Here is a 22,613-nt window from a genome sequence, read left to right as displayed (position 1 = left end):
GCAATACTAGCTGAGAGACCCGGCGTTGCCCGGGATGTAATGTTCCCGTTCCTCTCTCTCCTCCCCCCTCTCTCTGTTTGTCCCCCATTCACATCAATCCAGTCCCCCCCCTCCCTCCCTCCTTTACAGCTTCATGTAGCGTGTGTGCGTCAGTCACTGTGTGTTTGCTCGCGCGTCAGTGAGTCTGAGGCAGAAACACAAACACACACAGACTGACTGACGCACACACAGTCAGTGTGTGCCTCAGTCAGTGTGTGCGTGCGTCAGTCAGGCTTTGTGTGCGCGTCAGTCAGTGTGTGCGTGCGGCAGTCAGTCAGTGTGTGCGCGCGGGGCGTCAAAGGCAGGGGGGGGGCGTCAAAGGCAGGGGGGGCGTCAAAGGCAGGGGGGGGGCGTCAAAGGGAGGGGGGGGGCGTCAAAGGGAGGGGGGGGCGTCAAAGGGAGGGGGGGGCGTCAAAGGGAGGGGGGGGGGCGTCAAAGGGAGGGGGGGGGCGTCAAAGGGAGGGGGGGGCGTCAAAGGGAGGGGGGGGGGGCGTCAAAGGGAGGGGGGGCGTCAAAGGGAGGGGGGGGGGCGTCAAAGGGAGGGGGGGGGCGTCAAAGGGAGGGGGGGGCGTCAAAGGGAGGGGGGGGGGCGTCAAAGGGAGGGGGGGGGGCGTCAAAGGGAGGGGGGGGCGCCTCAAAGGCATGGATTCCTCCCCCTGCATGAGGGGGGACGCAGTGGACAGGAGGGGGGGGCAGTGGACAGGAGGGGGGGGCAGTGGACAGGAGGGGGGGGCAGTGGACAGGAGGGGGGGCAGTGGACAGGAGGGGGGGGCAGTGGACAGGAGGGGGGGGGCAGTGGACAGGAGGGGGGGCAGTGGACAGGAGGGGGGGCAGTGGATAGGAGGGGGGGGCAGTGGATAGGAGGGGGGGGCAGTGGATAGGAGGGGGGGCAGTGGACAGGAGGGGGGGGGCAGTGGACAGGAGGGGGGGGCAGTGGACAGGAGGGGGGGGGCAGTGGACAGGAGGGGGGGGCAGTGGACAGTGACACACACACACACACACACACACACACACACACACACACACACACACACATACACATACACACACACATACACACACACACACACACACACACCTCAGTTGATGCGCCCTTTCTCAGTTCCGTTTGGCGCCGGAGGTGGGGAGCGACACCTACCTGTACTTCCGGGCGCCGCCACCGTCTGACTCGGCGCCGCGAGGGAGGAAGGGGGTCCGCCATCTTACGCGCCGCGTGGCAGCTGCGGGAAGCGAGGTGATTTGGAGCGGGGAGAGGTGATTTGGAGCGGGGAGAGGTGATTTGGAGCGGGGAGAGGTGATTTGGAGCGGTGAGGGGGGAGAGGTGATGCCGCTGGGGAGGGGGAAAGGTGATTTGGAGCGGGGAGGGGGAAGAGGTGATGCCGCTGGGGAGGGGGAAGAGGTGATGCCGCTGGGGAGGGGGAAGAGGTGATGCCGCTGGGGAGGGGGAAGAGGTGATTTGGAGCGGGGAGAGGTGATTTGGAGCGGGGAGAGGTGATTTGGAGCGGGGAGAGGTGATTTGGAGCGGGGGGAGAGGTGATGCCGCTGGGGAGGGGAGAGAGGTGATTTGGAGCGGGGAGAGAGGTGATTTGGAGCGGGGAGAGAGGTGATTTGGAGCGGGGAGAGAGGTGATTTGGAGCGGGGAGAGAGGTGATTTGGAGCGGGGAGAGAGGTGTGTGTGTGTGTGTGTGTGTGTGTGTGTGTGTGTGTGTGTGTGTGTGTTTTATTTATTTTTTTGGACCTTTGGCCCGTCACTCCGCCTCAGGCCAATGAGAGGTGTGGGGGGCGGGCCAAGGGGGTGGTGTGAGTGTGTGAGGCCAATGAGAGGTGTGCGGGGGCGGGCGGGCCAAGGGACCAATGAGATTGCCGCTAGGGACACCGGACATCCAGCAGGCAGGCAGGCATGCATGCAGGCAGGCAAACATACAGTGCTTTCACTAATATAGTATAAGATGAAAAGCCATTTCAGTGTGATAATGCCCTGTTATCGGAGCTTTGTGAATAGCAACATAGGTAATAGCGCACTTTAAGGGCATTTATAGTGCTATAAGCAACTTATCGAAGTTTAGTGAATGAGCCCCTTACAGTTCTTAATCTTTCATGTTTACAATTCAAAGGTAGATTTCTAATTCCCAGTGAACGGGTGAACGTGTGAACGTGAAAAATAAACATCCCAGCCAGGAATCGAACCCTGGTCCACTGGAGCATAACCACTGAGCTATAAGACTTTCTGCTGCTTCCTAGTGAATACAGGCATAGAAACCTATTGACATTACAGTGTTCATAACAGCTCAGCTATTCGCACATAGTAGGAAATAAAATGGAAAAAAAAAAAGACAGAACACTCTCCTATTGACATTCTATACCCCCTGCATCTGTAATCAGCGCGGCTTTAGGCTGAGTCCCCAGTCAGCACTGTGACACGCGCCCGGCGGGGGGGCGGCGCATGCACAGCGCTAGTCCGCGATCTGCTGTCTGAGGGGAGAGAGAAAGTTTGTGACGGGAGAGGGTGTGGTGGTAGGTTTGCGGGGGCGTGGCCATGACGTCCCGTGGCTGGTTTGCCCTCATTGGCTGAACCGCCGGCGGGGGCGTGGCCACGCCTCCGTCACAAATGCCAATCTCAAAATCTCAAAGCCTGAGAGGGAGCGTGGCGTGCTGGCACACGAGCGCTGCGCCCTCCTCGGCCATGCAATTTGTGGCTAGGTGCACGCTCATCTGGGGGCGCGGCCACAACGGCACTGAGCTGGTTCGCCCTCATTAGGTGAACCGCTTACGTGACGCGCTTGGAGGCGGCAAATTCAATTTTGCTTGCTCTGCAAGTGTTTCAAGCCCCGATGCTCACCCTGGCCAGACACATAAGGCCTCGGCCAGGGTTCCTGCTAGCGTGCGGAGGCGCGCTGAGGCTCAGGGAAAGCGGGTGCCGTCCGGGGGTGCGTCGAGGGCATGTCGGCGGGCGGGCCAGTGACGTCACGGAGCTGGTTCGCCCTCATTCGGCGAACCGCTCACGTGACCGGACCTGCGCGCCGGCAAGCGGGGAAATGTAAAATTTCCCTAAGACCTACGCTTCCGCGAGCGCGCAGAAGCTTAGGCGACCCCCTACTAAAGCCGCTCTCATTGCGGCTGTAGGGGCTCAGTGCCGAGCGGAAGCGCGCCTCCGCCCGCAAGCACTAAACATGGACGCGGCCTTATGCATAATGATGTATACCAATTATAAACTGGGTTACGATATATGTGCTTTACACCATTGATCTTAATCAGGGCCGCCAACAGCGGTGGAGAAAAGGTACTGGTGTCCCTGGCCCCGTGGGTCACGCGCGGCCGGGCGCCTGTTAATTAAAAAAAAATAAGAAATCACTGCAAAAAAAATCGCGTTGTCTACCTGTGGTAGCGCCGGAAGTAGTCTGGGTTAAGCTTCCGGCACGCCGGTGTCAGAGGAAGCCCCGTTTCGCGTGGGACCTGCATTGCGAGACAGGTGCTTCATGGCCGGTGTCAACTGCTCTGACCTACCCCCCCCCCCCATCGGGCCAGCATCGGCCCCACCCCCGCAGCACACTGGTGCGCGCGTGAGCAGTGGCGTGATGCCTGCAGCGAGGCTGGAGGCAACTGCTGTGACCAGCCACCGGGCCCCCCGCTGCACCGCCACACCCCCCCTCTGCACCACCACCCCTCCCCCTGCATGACAGGGCTGTCCCGTCAACCCCCGCAGCCGCTAGACAACCCACGCAGCCGCGGGAAACCCCCGTGGGTTATTTTTTTAATATTTATTTTAAACACCCTCAAAAATCAGACTTACCAGCAGGGGGGGGAGGGTGCGGCATGAGGGTGCTTGTGGGTGGTGGCGGCGGTACTGGGGGTGGGGGAACAATGCTGCGGATGGGGGGGGGCGGCAGTACGGGGGTTTCCCGCGGCTGCGTGAGTTGTCTAGCGGCTGCGGGGGGTGACGGGACAGCCCTGTCATGCGGGGGGAGGGGTGGCGGTGCAGCGGGGGGCCCGGTGGCTGGTCACAGCAGTTGCCGCCAGCCCCGCTGCAGGGATCACGCCACTGCTCACGCGTGCACCAGTGTGCTGCGGGGGTGGGGCTGATGCTGGCCCGATGGGGGGGGTCAGAGCAGTTGACACCGGCCCCCCACCACTCTGTACCTATATTAAAAAGTTCCTTAAAGACACTTTTTTAAGGAGAACCATCCAACACTCTCCCGATTCCTTTACAGTATTTTACTTTTATCCTGCAACCTCACATTCAGAGTGATGATGATAGCCAATGTATAATCATAGAATGTTATTTTTTTCCCCTCCCACATTGTACTGCACTGCGGATTATGGTGGTGCCTTATAAGTAAAAGATAATAAATAAAAATAACAAATTGAATATTATAGGCTAAGACACTGATAATTTCTGTCAGCTCTGAAATCTGTCTGGCTAATTTCAAGGCATTATTTTTCCAGTAATGTCCAGAATTATCGTCTTTCAGAGCTGCAGCACTCATCATACAGACAGTGAGAGCAGCAGCTCTCAAGAACTGCGTAGTGTGTGTATAGAGAGATTGGGGCGAGGGGGGAGTAGACAGAGAGACTGTAGTATGTGTATAGAGAGATGGGAGGGAGTGAGGGGGAGACTAATGTGTGTATACAGGTTCAAAATAAACTTTAGTACAAGGTAGAGTCCAAGAAGGAAAACAAAAGTTCAGGAAAATGTAGAATAATTTGTTAATAAACTATAAATATTTCTTTGGACCTTCAACTCCCTCAGCCGGGGCATTATTAGCCAGTAATGCCCTGTTCTTTGGGGATTATTACTTAAGTACTGCTTAGGAAATATGACCCGTAGTGTTTCCAAAAGTAAGGACTACTTAATTATCTTTCGCAGTGATCCGTTTCCTATTAACATAAATGTGTAGGGTCTGGATAATTGCGTGTGTTTTGTGGTGGGGGCTTCCTGTCCAGTTCTGAGCTGTGGAGCAGTGAGAGAAGAGGAGGAAGCTACAGTACTGTACTCCAAGTACCTACTTTGGAATGCAGGCAAAGTGTACTGAGATCTGCATCAGGACCCGTGTCTGCTACTTAAGTAGCCTGAGTTAACGTGTGTCCCACTCATCATTTGCATGGTTCCAGAGTTTGCCAGAATAGAAGTACATACTGTTTGTTTAAAGCAACACACACAAATGTGTTTTTACTAAATTTCATACTTCACTGCTGTCCATCGAAATATTCACAGACTAGATGTTCTGCCAGGTATTCTGAATAAGTGCTATGGACATTGTTTTATGGTGTGGATATCAAGGACTTTGTTGTTGGCACAAGGTTTGTCTGATTATGAAAGATGCTGCTTCTGTACCAGCAGCAGTATACAACACAAAACTGTGTGTTTTATTTCAAATCGTTTTTTTTTTTTCTGTGACAAGTACAATGGCAAGTCTATAACGTTAATGCAAAAGGATCTAGTAGAGGGATATACTGTAAATGAAGCATGAGCTAGATTTATGCAAGCCATGATGTCACCCGTCAGGTTCGCCCTCATTGGCTTAAACGCCGGGAGGCGTGGCCCAGTGCTCCGTCATTCGTGTCCATCTCAATTTTTCAGGTCTGGAAGAAAAACTCGCCGTGCAATGCGGTGGCCCCCCTTCGCAGCGGGCCCGGGCCCATGGAGGGGTGGTTCTTGTCCCCGCAGCGCCTGCCATTGCGAGCGCTGTAGTAGCCAGTAGGGACCAAGCCTTAGGAGTACAACATGTTGAATGTTGGGAATCTCTGCACTGATGGTATTACAATAGCAGTGATATCATTGGAGATGCTCAATGTCAGCATTAAATGTAAGGGTAATATGAACGTGTACAGGTATGGCTGATATAATGATTCACATCATTTGCATATTTGGAGTTCTTCAAATGAATTGCAAAATGTACTTAGCATTACTGGACATTAAAAAAGTTATGGTGGGTAAAACAAAGTGACAAAAAACCCTCCATGTGCAGTATACAGTGAATAAAAATTCCACTCGTGGTGCATTTGCATGTCTCAGACAGGTCTGTCACCTTGTCTTTCCCCAGTATCGCTTACCATACAGTGCCTCCACTACAGTGAGGGATTCTGGGTAACGAAATGCAAATGAGAACAGTGTGTCACTCTTTACTTCTTATCCATTTTAACATGAACCCTGTAGGAGATGTGTGCAGATGTTTAAAAAATGAGACGTAGTTTAGGGGAAATCAAAATAGGCTTTTATTAGCCAGTGGGTTTACACAACAAAAACACAGCTTAGGTGTCAGCAAAAAGGGAGCAGCAAAATAAACAGACCTAGCTCCTGTAGGGAGCCCTGACTGTCATTAGTCTTAATTCCCTATCTGATGGTTGGGGAGCTAGGATCCTTAGTACAGGTTTTCCTCCACAGCGGACCAGGTCAAGTACTTTCCCTGATTAAAGATAGGTCGTACACGTGTGATATCTCTAGCCATCCAGGGTGTCTCCCTGGACTAGAGATCTCCTTGCACTGAGAGCTTTAGGCTTTTTAAAAGACTAACGAGCCAACTGAGAAGATTCAGTAGGACAGACGTCTCTGAATTAACCTGCTCAGTGCTGGGCTCAAGCTCTCCACTTGAGTAAAAACACACCTCCATTTAAGGGGACATCACAATACTTTACAGTTAAACAAATTAAAATGATATACAATTGTTTTGTTAGACAGGGAAAGCCAGAAGGAAGATGTAAGTACTCTTTCTTCGAGCCCTAAACAGTGATAAAGTATATAGACACCTGAGCTCTGGCAGGAGTGAGTTCCAAACGTCTGAAGCTACACACAAGAAGTTCCACCCACCCAGTGTATGGTACAGTAGCCTTGGCATGGAGAGGTGGACCCCCCTGGGGACCTGAGATCCTAGCCAGTATCCCTGCGCGGCTTTAAACAAGACTGCAGATAGGCAGGCCTTTGACCTTGCAAGGTTTTAAAGGCCATTACGGCCAACTTGAACCAAACCCGAAAGATCGCTGGAAGACAGTACAGATCGCGTAAGATGGGAGTGATATGTTCAAAGTGAAAAACATTTCTCAGCATCTGAGCTGCAGCGTTCTGCACAAGCTGGAGCCACCATATCAGGCACATCATCGTTTTCAATATAAGGCATTCCCGTAGTCCAACCGCGTACACATAAAGGCATGGACCAGTGACTCAAGGTAGATGACAGGAGCCTCAGATTTAAACAAAAACAAACAACACCTGAAGCCATTTGGGCTCCCATGTTGAGACTCTGGTCAAAGAGGATGCTGATGTTCCGAACCTGGTACACGGGCAGCAACTGTACACGATTGATTAGGGGGAAGTTCGCACACACCCTGTCCCATACTCTTCTTGCTGAACCCATAATCATTGTTAGGATTGAGCTTCAGCGAATTCATCTCCATCATCTCCATCTTCATCTCCATCCATGCTGCCACCAAATCTAGACACGCTGTCAGTGTGGCAACATCTGTCCCTGCGTAGCCCTGGAAAGAAACATAGATATGGGTGTCATCAGCATATTGGTGGCATTTCAGACCACTCAGCTGTATTATTGATCCAACGGATAGAGAGAGGATATGGTGTGATGGGAGGCTTGACAGCATGAGCAGAGCTTTAAAGAAGATTATTGAGGACTATAGTTTGCGCGATAACTCTAAATTCCTAAATAAGGGGAGGAAAATGTTCACATGGTATAGTGATAGAAGGTCTAGGACTGACTTTTGCCTCTTCTCAAGAGATGTGAAGGTTCTGTCAGTGGTGACAGAAAATTGTATCTTTTCTAACCATGTATGGCTCCAGTGCAAGGTGAAGTTGGGTAAGAATATGGAGTATGGGAAGAGTGTGTGGAAGTTGAATGTGTTATTGCTGGATGATGAGAGAGTGAAAAAGCAATATGAATGGTTGTATGAAAGATTACATTAGAGAAAGAATGAGTATAATTTAGAGCCAAAGCGGAGAAAGGGGAGAAGTGTTCCATTTTTGTCTTCAAAAAAGGATATGCAGGGAAAGAGAGGATGGCAAGTGTGAGATGTGAATGGATAGGAAAAGTTTGGTTGCAAGGAAATGTTGAAGGAGGTGTTTTTTTTATCAAGAGTTGTATGGGTCAAAAAGAAGGGATGACAATCTGGAGGAAGATGTGCTGAAGGCTTGGAAACTAAAATCTCAAAAGAGGATCAGGTGTACTTAGACTGAGACATACATATTCAGAAAATTGAAGAGGTGATCAGACAGAGTGGTAAGAGTGAGATGCTAGGTAGTGACAGGATACTGTATGAATTCTTTGTAAAATTCTGGGACCTAATGAAAGATGAGTTTGTTGGAGTATGTAAACAGGTATTGACACAGGTAGACCCTAAAAATTGGAAGCCTATATCTCTTGAACTCAGGTTATAAGGTTATAGCGAAATATGCTGGCAAATTGGATTACATTAATTGTAAATAAAATAGTGGGGAAAAAGAGCAGGTATGTTCTGTGATGAGCAGGCAAATCACGGAAAAACTTGTCTATACTAAGGGATAAAATTTACTATAAATAATAAGGATAGGAAGCAGACTTTGGCAGCCACCACAATAGATTTTTAAAAGGCTTACGGTAAGCTGTCCCACCAATTTCATTTGAAGATCCTGGAAAGAATGGGACAGCCAGAAAAATTGATAAGACAAATGTAATTACTCTATAAGGGGATTTTTGGTGGAGTGCAAGTGGATAGCTTTCTAACTAATAAAGTATGGGTAGAGTGCGGGGTCCGGCAGGGATGTCTTTTATAACTGATAGCCTTCATTTGTGTGATCTTTCTGGTTAACCAAGGGTATTAGAAAAGCTGTGTTAAGGGATGAAGTGAGAAAGAAAGAAAGAAAGAAAGAAAGAGTGCAGCTGTGTGATGTGTTAGACCCACTGTGAGATTAGTGATCTGAACTGATAAACTACGACCTGTAAATGCTTTTTCCTGTAAGAGGACAGTTCCCATGCAGGTTCTCACAGGGCCCGGTAAAGAATAAAAAACACAAATAAGCAGCAATATTCAATCTTGTGTAGAAAATGTATAGGTACAATTAATCCCTGACATTAAGAATTTAGTAATGCAAATAATGTGGGCCATAGTTACTAAGCCGCGCTATTCTATAATACACCCCTTTAAATGAATGGGCTGTAAGGGTACTTTCAGTGCCATAAGATGTCTTATGGAACAGCACAAATATGGGCCCATATGTTTCCCAATGCTGGCAGTGGCTACACATGGGCGATCAGTGTTATCTTAGCTGTCTAATCGCACATGGTGAGGGTCGTGAACCCACAGAAAACCCTGGCTGGATATGGCTTCATTTCACGTTCACATTTTTCATTCATGCATGATCTCATTTTGACAACTATAGGTACACAGCATGCAATGCTTCCGTGTAATATAATATACACAATATACAAAAAATATAATATACACAGTGGTCAAAGTGTGATAGTATGAGGGGTATGGATTACCACTACTTTTATTTACAAACCTGGAGCGCAACTACTTTTGTATTCATATCGGGACCAATATTTTAACCATTTTTAGACAGAGGGACTTAAAGCTGCCGACCTACTGTAGCAATATCCGACACGAGTTTTTTATGAGAAAATACTTGTAGCTTTTTTTTTAACAACTGACATTTCTAATGTATTTTAAAGTAACAAGCATTTTTTAGTTTCTATAGCAACCATTTACAAAGTCACATCCCCTGCCTCTACTTAAACAGGCTCTGGCACACCCCTTTATGAGCCCTACCCTCTATCTAGCAGACAGTATAATTGTGTGGGTTGTATTGATGTACATATTAAAGGGGGGTGGAAAACGTCAGCTTGGACTGGTGCTTTAAAGGCGCAATCCAAGCAATATCCTACATCAATAAATCAGTTCTGTAGTATTAGATAATACGTACTACCTTTTTTTATTTTAAAATTCAACTCAATGGTATTTTTAATGAATTTTACTGTACTGAGCATTCTTGATTCTTTGATTTTATTTCTATAGCAGGTTTAGCACACCTCCCCAGCAATGCAAGATCTTTGTAACATTTTCCTATTTGTAATAATTTGTTGCCAATATTCCCAGCAGTTTGAGCTGCAAACTGTAACAATAGATCATGTTACCTTAGTAATATAATAATACCGTGTAGCTGATGAGTTACACTGGCTGAAGGATTGATTTGAAACTGAAAGGCAGCCATTTAGCGAACCCTGGGAAACAGGATTTTGCCAATCTATCGGCAGCTTAGGTAATTAGTTTTCAATAAAGGTAATTAAATGCTGCATATATTAAAACAAAAAAAGGTGTATTTTTTTTTTTTTTTTTTTTAAGTTGCTTGGATAGACTCTTTAAATGTAAAAAGATCATTGTAAAACTAGTTCCTAAGAGTATATACTGATTTTTTTTTAACATAATTAGAATGTATTAATATCAGAACAGTACCACTTCTTTTTTCAAGGCACCTCAACCAATAAATGTACAGCTTATATTTGGAATCCTAGAGTCATGGGCAAGACAAGGGTTACATACATATGGGATTCTTTAACTGGGTATTATCCATAAGAGCATTCATCATCAAGGATGCCTTTGTGGCCTTTAATTCCATGTCTGATTCCTGTGTATGTATGTGAGCTGCTGTATTTAGAACCTCTGAGATGTTCTCATCTGCCACATGAGATGCAACAAAGATTCTTTCCAAAAGCTGAGAGAGCAGACAGTGCAGACAACAGATGTAAGAGTTCCCATAACTGTCAATTTCCTAAATGTTTGCATAGTAAACAGAGGAGGTGCTATTTGAGTGATATTTCAATGTCGTATATAAAGTAGAGAAATTCTTCTCCCTCTCTGTTCTCAGACTGATCTGCAACTCCCTCAACTGTTTGTTTATCTGAATCCTGGTGAACTGCTTTTCTTTTCTGGAAGGCACAATACTCTTTGGGAAGAGTCATTGTTAAAATGCCAGAACCAACCAAGACTACAGGTGAGTATTTTGCATGAAACGGTGGTTTAATTACAGCATTTTATAGTGAATTTAGGGAAAAGAAAAATGCAAACTGACATTAATATTGGAATTACCCCTATAACAAAAGTATGTCGTTTACAATACAAAACCGGTTTAGTTTTCTGACATATAATTCCATACCAGAGTAATAACTACAATACTTTGGTTATATAGTCTGTATGCTAAAATAAGCACACGTCATATATATTTGCAAAAAGGGGAATTATACCGTGAAGATCGTATAGACACAGGTAAAAACTAGATCTAACATAAGACACATTCTTGCCTCTCCATGACACCAATATATATTACATAGTTGATGGTAAATGTTCTGTTTGTAGCTTAGCAATGCAAAGCCAGCTGGCTGTCTCAAGCAGATGTACTGTAACTGAGGAAGAAACTGTTGTCACTGAGTGGGTTGCTGGTTCTATACTTCCTTAACCCAAGGTTGGCTGCAAAATCTTATTTGAAGAATAAAAAGGAATGAAAACTAAGATACACATTCCTGTGCTTTCATTTGTATGTCATCTAGAATCCTGATATACTGTATGCAGTTATACAGTAATATGCTGTGATGTTCTAGACAGAGGATGGGGCAGGCACTGGGGACCTGTGTGGGCGCCTCTTCAATGTTGTCTGCCTATCCTGTTGCCAGATGTACAATTCTAGTGCAATTTGTGGGTTTTCTGAGCACATTTGGAATTAGGGAAGAAAATTAGCTTCCACAAAACTAGCTAGTTCTTAACTTTTTCTTTTTATAGTAAACCCCATTCATTACTCAGCAATGCTTTATGTAGGACAATTAGCAAACATTACATTCTTCACTATATGTAACTAAATTATTTCCAAGCTTGAAAAGACAAGGCTGTTTTGTTGCATTGACACGAGTTAATCTAAAAATATTCGGAGTGAATAAAGTAATTATACATGTAGTTCTCCAAGATGATTCCATTCTACTAATGATTGCCTCAACATCACCATTGTTCTATTATGATACATGATTTTTTATTATTTAAGATAGGAAGCATTGCACCTCTTGTAACACAGGACAGCATTGGACTATGATTACATAGTGATCTTTATAAATAAAGTTCCATTGGGAGTATCTTTCTACTGAAAAGCATTCCAGGAGATTATTTTCGAATCCTTATGTTCACCATTGGAACTTGTGAAATCCAGCTTTAGCTTTATGACTCTGAAAATATCTGTTACAGGCAACCGCTTTCTTGGCTCACTATTCAGACCAAAAATGGACAGGTTGATCACTGTATAGATGCATGAGATGCATTGTTGAATACTTTCAGGCTTTCTAGCATTGAAAGGACTTGCCACTTGATACGTGTAATGCGTTACTGGAGACGAATATTTCCCTTTTAAGGCAGTCTCTTAGAGATAAAACTGTTGGACACCTGACTCACAAACCACATCGTGCTCCATGATACCTGAGGGAGATCTAATTTGGGAGGTTTACTACAATCCTTACTAGAAAAGTATTTTCATTTGTATTTATTTAAATGTACCTCTCTTTTCTGAACACTTACATTTCCATGGTGATGATGAGCAGTGCAGAACAGCCACTTTTCTCTGTTTCCACCACCAGATCTTGTATATTTAAAAAAAAAAAAAAAAGACTTTCTCATCAGCTTGTACTACATTTACAATGCATCCATGCAGTTGCTGTACGTGTAATTGCTTCAAAAAAACATATTTTGTACAATTTTCATGTAAACTCACAAGCATTCCGTGCAGGGATAGCAAGTTGCACTTGTCTGAACAAAAATAGGTATAAGTGGCACACCACTGTTAATAAAAATAAAGAAAACGTATTGTGCTCGTGGTGCTCACCGCCTGATGATCCCGGCGTCCCGAGGTTGGATCCAAACACTGATAAACAAGGTAGAAAAGAAGAAGCACACACAAGGCTAATGGAGAGTTAAAGAAACTTCAATCTGTATTAAATCATCAGAGGTGTTGGGTCTGAGGAAAGGACCTAGAGTCCTGAAACATTACCTGTACATTAGCTCTGATGTTTTAATACAGATTGAAGTTTCTTTAACTCTCCATTAGCCTTGTGTGTGCTTCTTCTTTTCTACATTGTTTTTAAGTTGCACGTGACTAACATGAAAACATTTACAAAAGGGGGCCCTACACTGATATTTTTTTCTACCTCGACCCCTTTCTTGATAAATAGTTCCTTTTTCTCACCATGCCTCATGTGACAAATAATTACATTGGAAGCTCCTTCGGCCACGCGTTAGTTGATGCTCTGTTGCAATATCCTGTTCCTTGCATATGATTCCATCCCCGTCAAAGGGAAAGGAAACCAATAGCATGTATTACAAGCGGAGAAATATCCACTGCCATTTGTAATTGGATAGGGATATATGTCCAAATGCGAAGGTATAATGTGGTACTGAGTACCAACGCTCTTTTATTAGAAACATGGTCTTCCACTTACTGTTTCAAGAACAAAAGTAATATATTGTATTGTATGTCTTTATTTATATAGCGCCATTAATGTACATAGCGCTTCACAGTAGTAATACATGTGGTAATCGAATAAATAACAGATAATATAAATAACAGATCATGGGAATAAGTGCTTTAGACATAAACGTAACATTAAGGAAGAGGAGTCCCTGCCCCGAGGAGCTTACAATCTAATTAGGAGAGACCTATCACTACAACAGTTATTATACTACAGTATAACCCATTCAAAATGGTATCCACCCAGCTTTGTTCCATTGTTTCAAAGCATTGTGCCTTCAACCATTAAAGCACAATGTCATTCAAATTCATTTAGAAGATAAATGTGACACTGTTATGACAGATATTTCCTGTTCTGTACCATACAAGGGCAAGCACATTTATTACATATCACAAGTTGAGAGTTTAACAGGAAATATATTTACAGTGTCCAATGGCTCTTTTGCTTTTTGGACATGTACTCTATGTAGAGATGTGTGAATGTGTACAAAAGTGAACCGCAAATGTTTTACATACTTTTTATAAGTTTGCCCACCAAAATCGTGGAATTTCACACAAAAAGCATTATTAAGTCACCCCAGACCCTGAAATAAGGCTTGTGCGAGAGATAGAGCGAGGGTTCCCAACTCCAGTCCTCAAGCCTGCATTTAATACACCAGCATTTCATTCCACCAGGTGGCTCAATCAGTCCCTGCTTCAGCACAGGTAGCTCAATCAGAGGCTCAGTCTTTGACTGAGCTTCTGATTGAGCCACCTGTGCTGAAGCTGGGATATCCTGAAAACCTGGCCTGTTGAGGGGGCTTGAGGGCAGGAGTTGAGCACTCCTGAGACTGAGAGATATCTTTAAAATAAGCCTATTTGCATATTTCACTGATATTATTTCCCAGGTATCTCAGGTGTGTTCACAGGTATCTCCCCACACGTTGTATAGATGAGTGTTTCGGGCAGTGTATAAGTTAATAAGCACATTCAATTAGAACTTTCTCCCCTCTTATCTCCTTTCCGATAAAAGTCATATTTCAGGGTCTGCATTAAAAAGGCTTAGCAAATCCCTTGTGAACTCTGCTAATGCCGCACATTCAGCTCAAAAATGGCAAATTTAGCTGGGTTTGCAAACTTGGGTTCATTAGAAATAGCCATGTTAGTCCAGTTGCGAAAGGCCGAAGTAAATGAGTACTTCAATATTAGATGATCCCTTTATTATTTGAACTAACAATTGATATTATCAGACAAGCTGGGTGAAAGTTTATAAATGTCATACAGAATCAAGATGGCAATGTAATACATAAAGTAATAGCAATACATTACTTGTATCAACATCTACAACGTTGTTTTATGCTGGTTCGTTAAAAAAATAGTAGCATCACAATAAATCTAGGACTCTCTGTATCCCGGCCTAGAAATGGTGTGTAATTTCAGACTAAAAAAAAGTATTTTGAATATATGGGCATAAATGGGTATATTGCACCTCACCTTGCCTGTGCCAGTGAACAATATGGGGAAGGTTTATGAGGTGATGCAGTAGAAAGAATTGGGATGTATCCATTTCTAAATCCAAGAGGCTATTCATTAAACTAACTAAATTACTGTCGATTGGAGTACTATCGCACAGAAAGTCCCATGAAACTCCCACTGGCTTCAATGGGATTTTCCGTGAAATTGTGTCCCGATCTGCACTATCGCAGTTGAATAACTCCCTAACTCTGTCATTTTTCTCACTTGCATGTGCACTAAACAAATCCACTGTGCCTGAGACGTTATGGCTAACAGATATACGTGGGTTTTTTAAACATTTAATGCAGATGCCACCAGACAACAGAAGGAAAAATATATATACCCATCAATGCACACACCGACAAAAGCCCTTATCTTTTAATTGCTTGAATGTTTTACAAAAAATCAATTTTGAATAATACCCATTTATTTCACTAGATAAAGTGCGCCAGCAAATATGGGACATATTGCTGACTAGTAAAACAGAATCTAAATCATAGGCAGCGGATGCATGCAATAATACATCATCTCCTAATGTGCGCTCTCAGATTTGAAGCCAACATCTTGCTCGAGTTTCTCATGAGTGGCGCGTGTGATTTACATGTGTATTATGTGTCCCAATTAATTGGATCTGTGATGTGATGATAGACACCTGGAACCAATGTAGCCATTTGTAACTTCTTGGAGATAAGGACAAATACGAAGCAACATACCCCAAGGTTTTGCAAACGCCTGTTCAGAAGTTATGATCTTGAATGAAAGTTGAGTCAGCCTTACAGTAGAACCCCAATGCTTCTGGCTGGAGCAGCATTGCAAGTTACTTTGGTAGTGGAAAGAATAAGGCGACTTATTCTTAATAACTTATTCTTAAGAACTTAATGTAAGCCTCAGAAAAGCTATAGTTTAATTTTCCCAATAAGGCTTTGTTATTTCACCTGTGTCTACAGAAGAGATTTTTCTCCAATGATGAGCTAAAATGATAAATTGATGAACAAAAATCGAACCAAGTATTTTACATATGATTTGATCTCACATACAGAAGTGATTGCTTATACATTATGGATTTATTTAGACTTGACTTCTGTCTTATGCAATAAGCAAAGGATAGAAATACAGTATCACAATCACATTCCTAAAGGATACCAATTTGGAAAAAACTTACGGGAAGTTAGTGGTTAAGGGTTGATGTGATATTTACTGGGGTCTTCTGATCCACTTAAGTACAGGGGAAATCATGTGATTAGCATCAAAACTCTCCTTCTGTTGTGCTGACTGGTAACCAGTAGGATACTATGGATACTTTTCATGTAATGCAGTCTTGGGGAAAAAAGGACCCTTTTAAAATACTTCTTCCTTTTAGACCTCAGGTCTAGAGATGAGGGCTATTTAAATGGATCCAACTTTATCACAGTTTAGTACCGGCATGGGCAACTCCAGTCCTCAAGGCCCACCAACAGGTCAGGTTTTCAGGCTATCCCTGCTTCAGCACAGGTGGTGCAGTCAAAGACTGAGCAACTGATTGAGCTACCTTTGCTGAACCAAGGATATCCTGAAAACCTGACCTGTTGGTGGGCCTTGACTACTGGAGTTGCCAATCCCTGATTTAGTAGCTAGTTAAATAAACCTGGAACATCTATCTTAGTTTTTGCATGTGTGTATCTGAGGTGCGTAAGGTGTAAACCTACAGAAAATGTAAACATGAACCTATTATAATATATGTAACCCTGTTTCCCCCACTGGGTCCCTGACCCCTGCACACACAACCTCCCCTGTCTCACTCCCAGCTTCAACTCCCCACACACACAAACAGCACACAACAATGTATCTATATCTCTGCTGCAGGAATCCTACAGTCCTATTGGCTGTAATGAGTCACCTGTGCTCCAGCCCCTGGGGCCGCTGGGAGTTGTAGTCCCTTGGAGAGCTCCTTGCTATGGGGGCCGCGTGCACGATCTCCACTGCGCATGTGCGAAGCTGTAATGGCCGCCGCTAGCACTATCTGCTCCTGCGCAATCTGTAATGGCCGCCGGGACTCCACACACTGACTGCGCATGCTCGAACCTCGCGCCAACCCCAACATGGCCGCCGAACACCTTCTGCGCAAGCGCGACACTCCGCGAATGCGTGGACACAGCAAACATGGCGGCGCCCTGCCGCAGCTGCCACCGGGAGCTCCCGGTGATGCGCTCACCCCCACAGCACACCCGCGAAGCTGGAGGTAAGGGGGAAGAGAACTGGAAGTCAGGGGGACCGCAGGGACCCTGGCTACATATTTATCATAGAAAATATAAATTATTAGAAATATTTCTAATTGTTAGTATGAATTCTTTGTCATATTTATAATACACAATACAATTATGCAATTCCTGTAGAAAAATATTCATACACCCTCTGTAGATATTTTGCACAGTCTGCAGGGAGTTGGATTTCAGGAGCAGTTAAGTAACCAATTAAGAGCCTGGCAGCTACTGCAAATTCCATTTTCACTGATCTGCAAATTGGCTTATTAAGTTTACTGATTTGTTTGGTGGCAGTCAGGCTGGTGACACAAATAAATAAATAAATAAACAATTCCCTGGCTGAATTATGCTATTTTACTTATTAATAGCAAGCCAGCTACTTTTAATGTCCAATTAAGATCATTAATTAATCAGAATAGACATCCAAACAACAAAAAAATATGTATGAGGGTAATGCCCTTAAGATTAACAATGCCTTGTTTGTTTGTTGTATGTCATTATTGTCAGCTCTGGGACCGTCCAGAGAAATTATGTTTGTATTTGTTGCTTACATTTTTCCCTTTTGAGAAATCAATATGGCCACTGGGCCAGCTTCAGTCCTGTGGGCCAATGGCAAGATGCAATGTCATCAGGGCAAGACATTGCTGCTTCCTATTGGATGACTGGCAGCCATTTTGATTTTTGTTTTCCATTTCATCTGCAAATTGAAAGGTACATTTCTTGTAAATCAGAGGTTCCCGACTTCCCGAAGCTGAGAATAGTGTGATCCAGCTCCAGAGGACTCACCTGTCATATTATTAGAAATATCTAAATATGGGGGTGACTGCTGCTAAGGTACCTACAGCTCTTACAAAGTTTGGATTTAGAATGGAGTTTTTAGGCCATTAAGCAGTTACGTTTGAGTGTCGGAGGAATAAAACATTTGTAAAATACATTAAAAAAACAGACATTTTGATACATCCTTCTATTAGTGATTATTTAAGAAAATAACTAAGAAGTCAGTGTTAAATAAGGATGTGTTTTAAGTTTAGCTATGTAAATGATTTCATTCATTAGAATAGAGCTGAAGTCTTCTTCAGAACCAGGACCCAGGAAGCACATTCAAAGCATAATGAATATGGGCATTAAATCCTTACAGCCATTTCTGTAGTAGTACCAACTTTAAAGGCAAGTCTACAATATGTGCAATGCTCCTCGGTGGTACTGTATATTAACCCTTTTAATGCTGAACTATTAAGCATATTTTTGGGCACCTAAAACTATTTAATTTTATTTTTTTAATTTTGTATTATTCATTGGCATTTGTTGCATTTGAATCAACCAGATCAATACATGGTTAGATAAATGTAATTAAATGGAATAAGTTGACATTCTTGCTGAACTTCTGACTGGAAGGAGTCTTGCGGACAATAAATGTCCATGGTATCACCAGAAAAAGAAATAATGTAGAAAATATGCAACAGGGATGAGATGAAGATATACAAGCAAAGGAGGGTGTAGTGAAAAGCAGATTTAAGATGCTAATAGAGGGAGAAGGATACACTTTACAGAGGCCATTAACTTTGCAGAATACATGTACTTTAAACAAAATGTCTTTTAAATGCCTTATTTTCCGCTACATACAGACCCGCGCTAGAATTGTATTAAAGGGAAACACCTCACTACTGTATAGTGTTTATCAGTTTGCAAATAAAGGTGCCATTTTCTGCATGATAATATGGATCCCTCTCTACATGCCTTAAAAATGAAAGGCATTGTTGTGTATCTACACATTAGTAAATGCTTATTTCATTCACAAATTAAACTGGAGATGTAACTTAGCCTTAACACTCATTATTGCATTAACAGCTATAAAACGTGCCTCACCTGATTGAATTGTTTTCTACTTATCTTTCACAACCTCTAAGAGCTGTAAAGTAAATTCCTATTCTACAGTACCACTGAAATGGATAGCGGGGGAGGAGGTTACATGTCACGGCAACAACTATGTGTTTAGTAGGGCCCTGTAGTTCTGAACCTTCAGTCTTTGCCCAAACTGTTCTAGTGCTAACTGGATCCACAATGCTGGAGTTAATAAAATAAGAACCAGACCATTGTCAGTTAAAAAAAAAAAATCCAAAACATGGAGTTTGGATTTTAACGAGTTAGGACAGAGCTAACCACATGAGCTAGACATATGCTCCGTACCCGACAACCTTGCAGGTTCATTATTTGTCACCCTAGGCAGGGGTTATAAAGGCACGTTGAGAAAACTGCTCTAATCGGCCATGTGCAGTTCCTGACCCTACCTTTTGGTTGTCTGGCCCACTGCCCACACAGTCTCCATTGCTCGAGTCTTCTGTCAGTCCATAGCTGGGATTGTGAGCTTTCTACAAGAGTGAATTGACAATGAAGACAGTAAAAGGAAGACATATCAGATAAAGAGGGCAGGGACCAGTGAAGGCAATACTGTTATCCAATTATTCTGTAGTTATGTCCCCTTTACTTTATTCCAAAAAATTGCAGACTGTAACGCATGCGCTACCCACGAGCAAGACAGGACCCCGGTACTGAGGTGGGGCAGTATAGAACCACGCACCCACAGCAGCAGAAGCGTGCCTGGCAGGCGGATTGTCAAACGTAGCTGGGTCTGGGTTGGAGAGAGTGGGTTAGTCAATACTTGCTGCGGTCTTGGAGTATAGAGTTCAGAATAGTCAAAGTCTGTTAGCCGTGGTCAGGGTTTGGAGAGATCAGAATCGTGGAAGTCTGTATAGATGTGTTCTGGGGTTGGAGAGGTCAGAATAGTAGATGTCCGTATAGCCGTGGTCTGGGTTGGAGAGATCAGTGGAGTCGAGGATAAGCCGGGGTCAATAGCCAGAGATATTACAAAGACAAGTCGGGTCGGTACACGAAGGGTTAACTGCAAGAAAAACACAAGACACGGAGCAGGGCACAATGGACATAGGAGCTCAAGGCTACAAGAGTTTATGCTCGGGAAGGTATGACAGGAACTGCAGGGTACTTATGGGAAACAGGAACCAGTAGCAGAGGAGGTGGAGCGGAGGCACAGCCTCCGCGGAGGCAAGGATTAGCTGCAGGAGACAAGTGGGCTAATTGAATACTTGCCACGCAGCTGGGGAGCGGTGCATGTCGTCAAGTGTGCGCGCCGTGCGTGAGAGAAGAGCGGCACTTCCAAGGGGGCGGAGCTAACCTCTGTGGCACACTAGAAGAGCTGCGTGTGCGCACGCTCTATAAGCAGAGCGGGGGTGCGCGCACGCACTGGTGCCAGAGCGGAGGTCTAAGATAAGACAGGTAAGGAGGGAACACGTCGCAAAGGACGTGTTCCCCGATTCCTTACACAGACACGGTAACAGAAAATTAAAGATATCCCCAAACAAATAATGTGCAATAGGTGCAGTCACAGCACATGAGTGTTGTGCAATCCTAGTAGTGAGAAAACTGTACAACGAAAACGTTATTCTGAAATGTGTGTGAAACGGTAACTTGCTGCTAGTACGTCTGGTCTCAGAAGTCTGTCAAAAACAATTAAAACAACTCACTCAATATACAGATTTTTAGTGAACTCAGGGGGAATTGAAATATTAAATAGTGATTAGTGCTTTGATTTACTTCGTTCTGCCATCTCACTGGTCTATAGCCACAACATACCATGTACTGTGTTAAACAGCATATACCCCATACAAGTAAAAGAGATACATAGCAGAACTCCACTCAAATTTCTAGTTATTCTAAACATGAAACCCCTTAGGACTGACCATTGAGGCTTTAACTTGAATTAAAATTCAGCAAAATAATTTTTTGGCCCACATATTACTAACCAGAAGAATAATAAGCGACCTCTTCATGGATACAATCACATCAAATAAAAATCTCACTTGTGAGCACACTCACGTCTCAGACAGGCCTGCATCCCTGCTTTTCACCATTATCTCTTATCATACTGTGCTTCCACTGCAGCTAGGGATTCTGGGAAATGACATGCAAATGAGCACTAGATACAATCAGCAATCCACTGGTTTGGCAGCAAAGTTAACATGGCAAGTAGTAGCTTTCTGAAATATATAGCCCATGTCCGAATTATTTTCTCATTACATCAGGGAATACATCAGTGCATTGTATCTATCAGAATAGCTTTTATCAAAAACATGCCTTCAGTACCAGTCTCTATTGCACCTGTTACACAGACTAATAAAGAATCAGACACTCCTCTCTCTGCCTCTAACATCTAAGTATAGCACTGCAAAATAAACTTGTGAAAACATGCCTGTTCCATCCCTTCTCTAGGCAAGACAAGGTCTTTCTTTTTATATTTCAGGATCTTCTTTCACCGAGCAAAAGACTGTTCAAGTAGCAGGTGGCAGCAGAACTGAGATTACAACCCAGACCGTGAAGAAGACCGGAGTGCAGGTGCAATGGCAACAGGATGGGAAAGACATCAAAAGTGAAAAAACTGTTACGCAAACAGAGCACACGGAGCACACAGTAATCGTTGATAATGTGACCCAGAAGGAGGTTTCATTTGTGAGTGGGGAATCCAAAGTAAAGGTCGGCATTGAAGGTAGGAATGCAAAAATATGCGTGTGGTAGTTTCACTCTAGGCGACGTGTACCTTTTACATATGTGCCAAATACAGTAGGTACTGAGTTGATAGGAGCTGTTACAAAGTCATTTGTGAAGCCCATTTTAAGAAAAATGTTGCTAAAGTGTCTTGCAAGTTAACCACCTCCCACATTGACTTGTACAGTATATACTGTAAATACTGAAAAAAGGGGACTTGAGACACAGCAATTGATGTTCAAAAAGGTGTATTGTATATGAAAAAATACAAACTATGAACCAAAGTTTTCTTCCTTTTGCCACTTGGGTGTCATCTCATCAATTTAAAATGGCAAGTTAACAACAGTAATTCCTCACATAAGGTTGTGATTATGCCCAATAACTGTTGGACCAGGGCAGTGCAAGGGTAACAAATGGCGGAATCTTGTCTGTGTTGGTTGGACTGCAACCGGCCTGACACAATCCTCTCTCTCCTACCCCCCTCATTCTCTTTCCCTCATCTATTTTACATCCTCTCATCCCATCTTCATCCTCTTTCAACCCCCCCCCCCCTTATCCCCCACACCCTTCTTAATCCCTCTCACCCCCACCCCATTTCAAATTAAACTTCCTTACCTGGCTGTGGAGGTCCTCCCTGACATCGGAAGTTCTTATTTTCTTCCAGGTCATCAAGGTCGGGACATCCAGCATCTCACCCACATCCTTTCAAAACTAAAGCTGTCTCACATTTTAATGTGGTCTGTAACTGTTATATACGCCTACAACATATTTTATTTTTAACTGTTCATGCAATGTCTTTATAC

General features: G+C 44.1%; 1 protein-coding gene across 20 annotated transcripts in view; it reads left to right on the top strand.

Annotated features, from left to right (window-relative positions):
- The first annotated feature begins 10,743 nt into the window (after nucleotides 1-10,743).
- The window catches only part of MYBPC1 (myosin binding protein C1), a 120,640-nt gene continuing 108,770 nt past the window's right edge, over nucleotides 10,744-22,613 (top strand). For all 20 annotated transcript variants that reach the window (XM_075600654.1, XM_075600653.1, XM_075600650.1 and 17 more), the window contains exons 1-3: nucleotides 10,744-10,762; nucleotides 10,886-11,011; nucleotides 21,569-21,811. In XM_075600654.1, coding sequence (XP_075456769.1) covers nucleotides 10,987-11,011; nucleotides 21,569-21,811 — 268 coding nt within the window. In that variant the 5' untranslated portion in view covers nucleotides 10,744-10,762; nucleotides 10,886-10,986. The remainder of the gene's footprint in view (nucleotides 10,763-10,885; nucleotides 11,012-21,568; nucleotides 21,812-22,613) is intronic.

This window comes from Ascaphus truei, chromosome 5, assembly GCF_040206685.1.
Source record: "Ascaphus truei isolate aAscTru1 chromosome 5, aAscTru1.hap1, whole genome shotgun sequence".
Taxonomy (NCBI): domain Eukaryota; kingdom Metazoa; phylum Chordata; class Amphibia; order Anura; family Ascaphidae; genus Ascaphus; species Ascaphus truei.
This window is presented reverse-complemented; position numbering and strand designations above follow the sequence as displayed.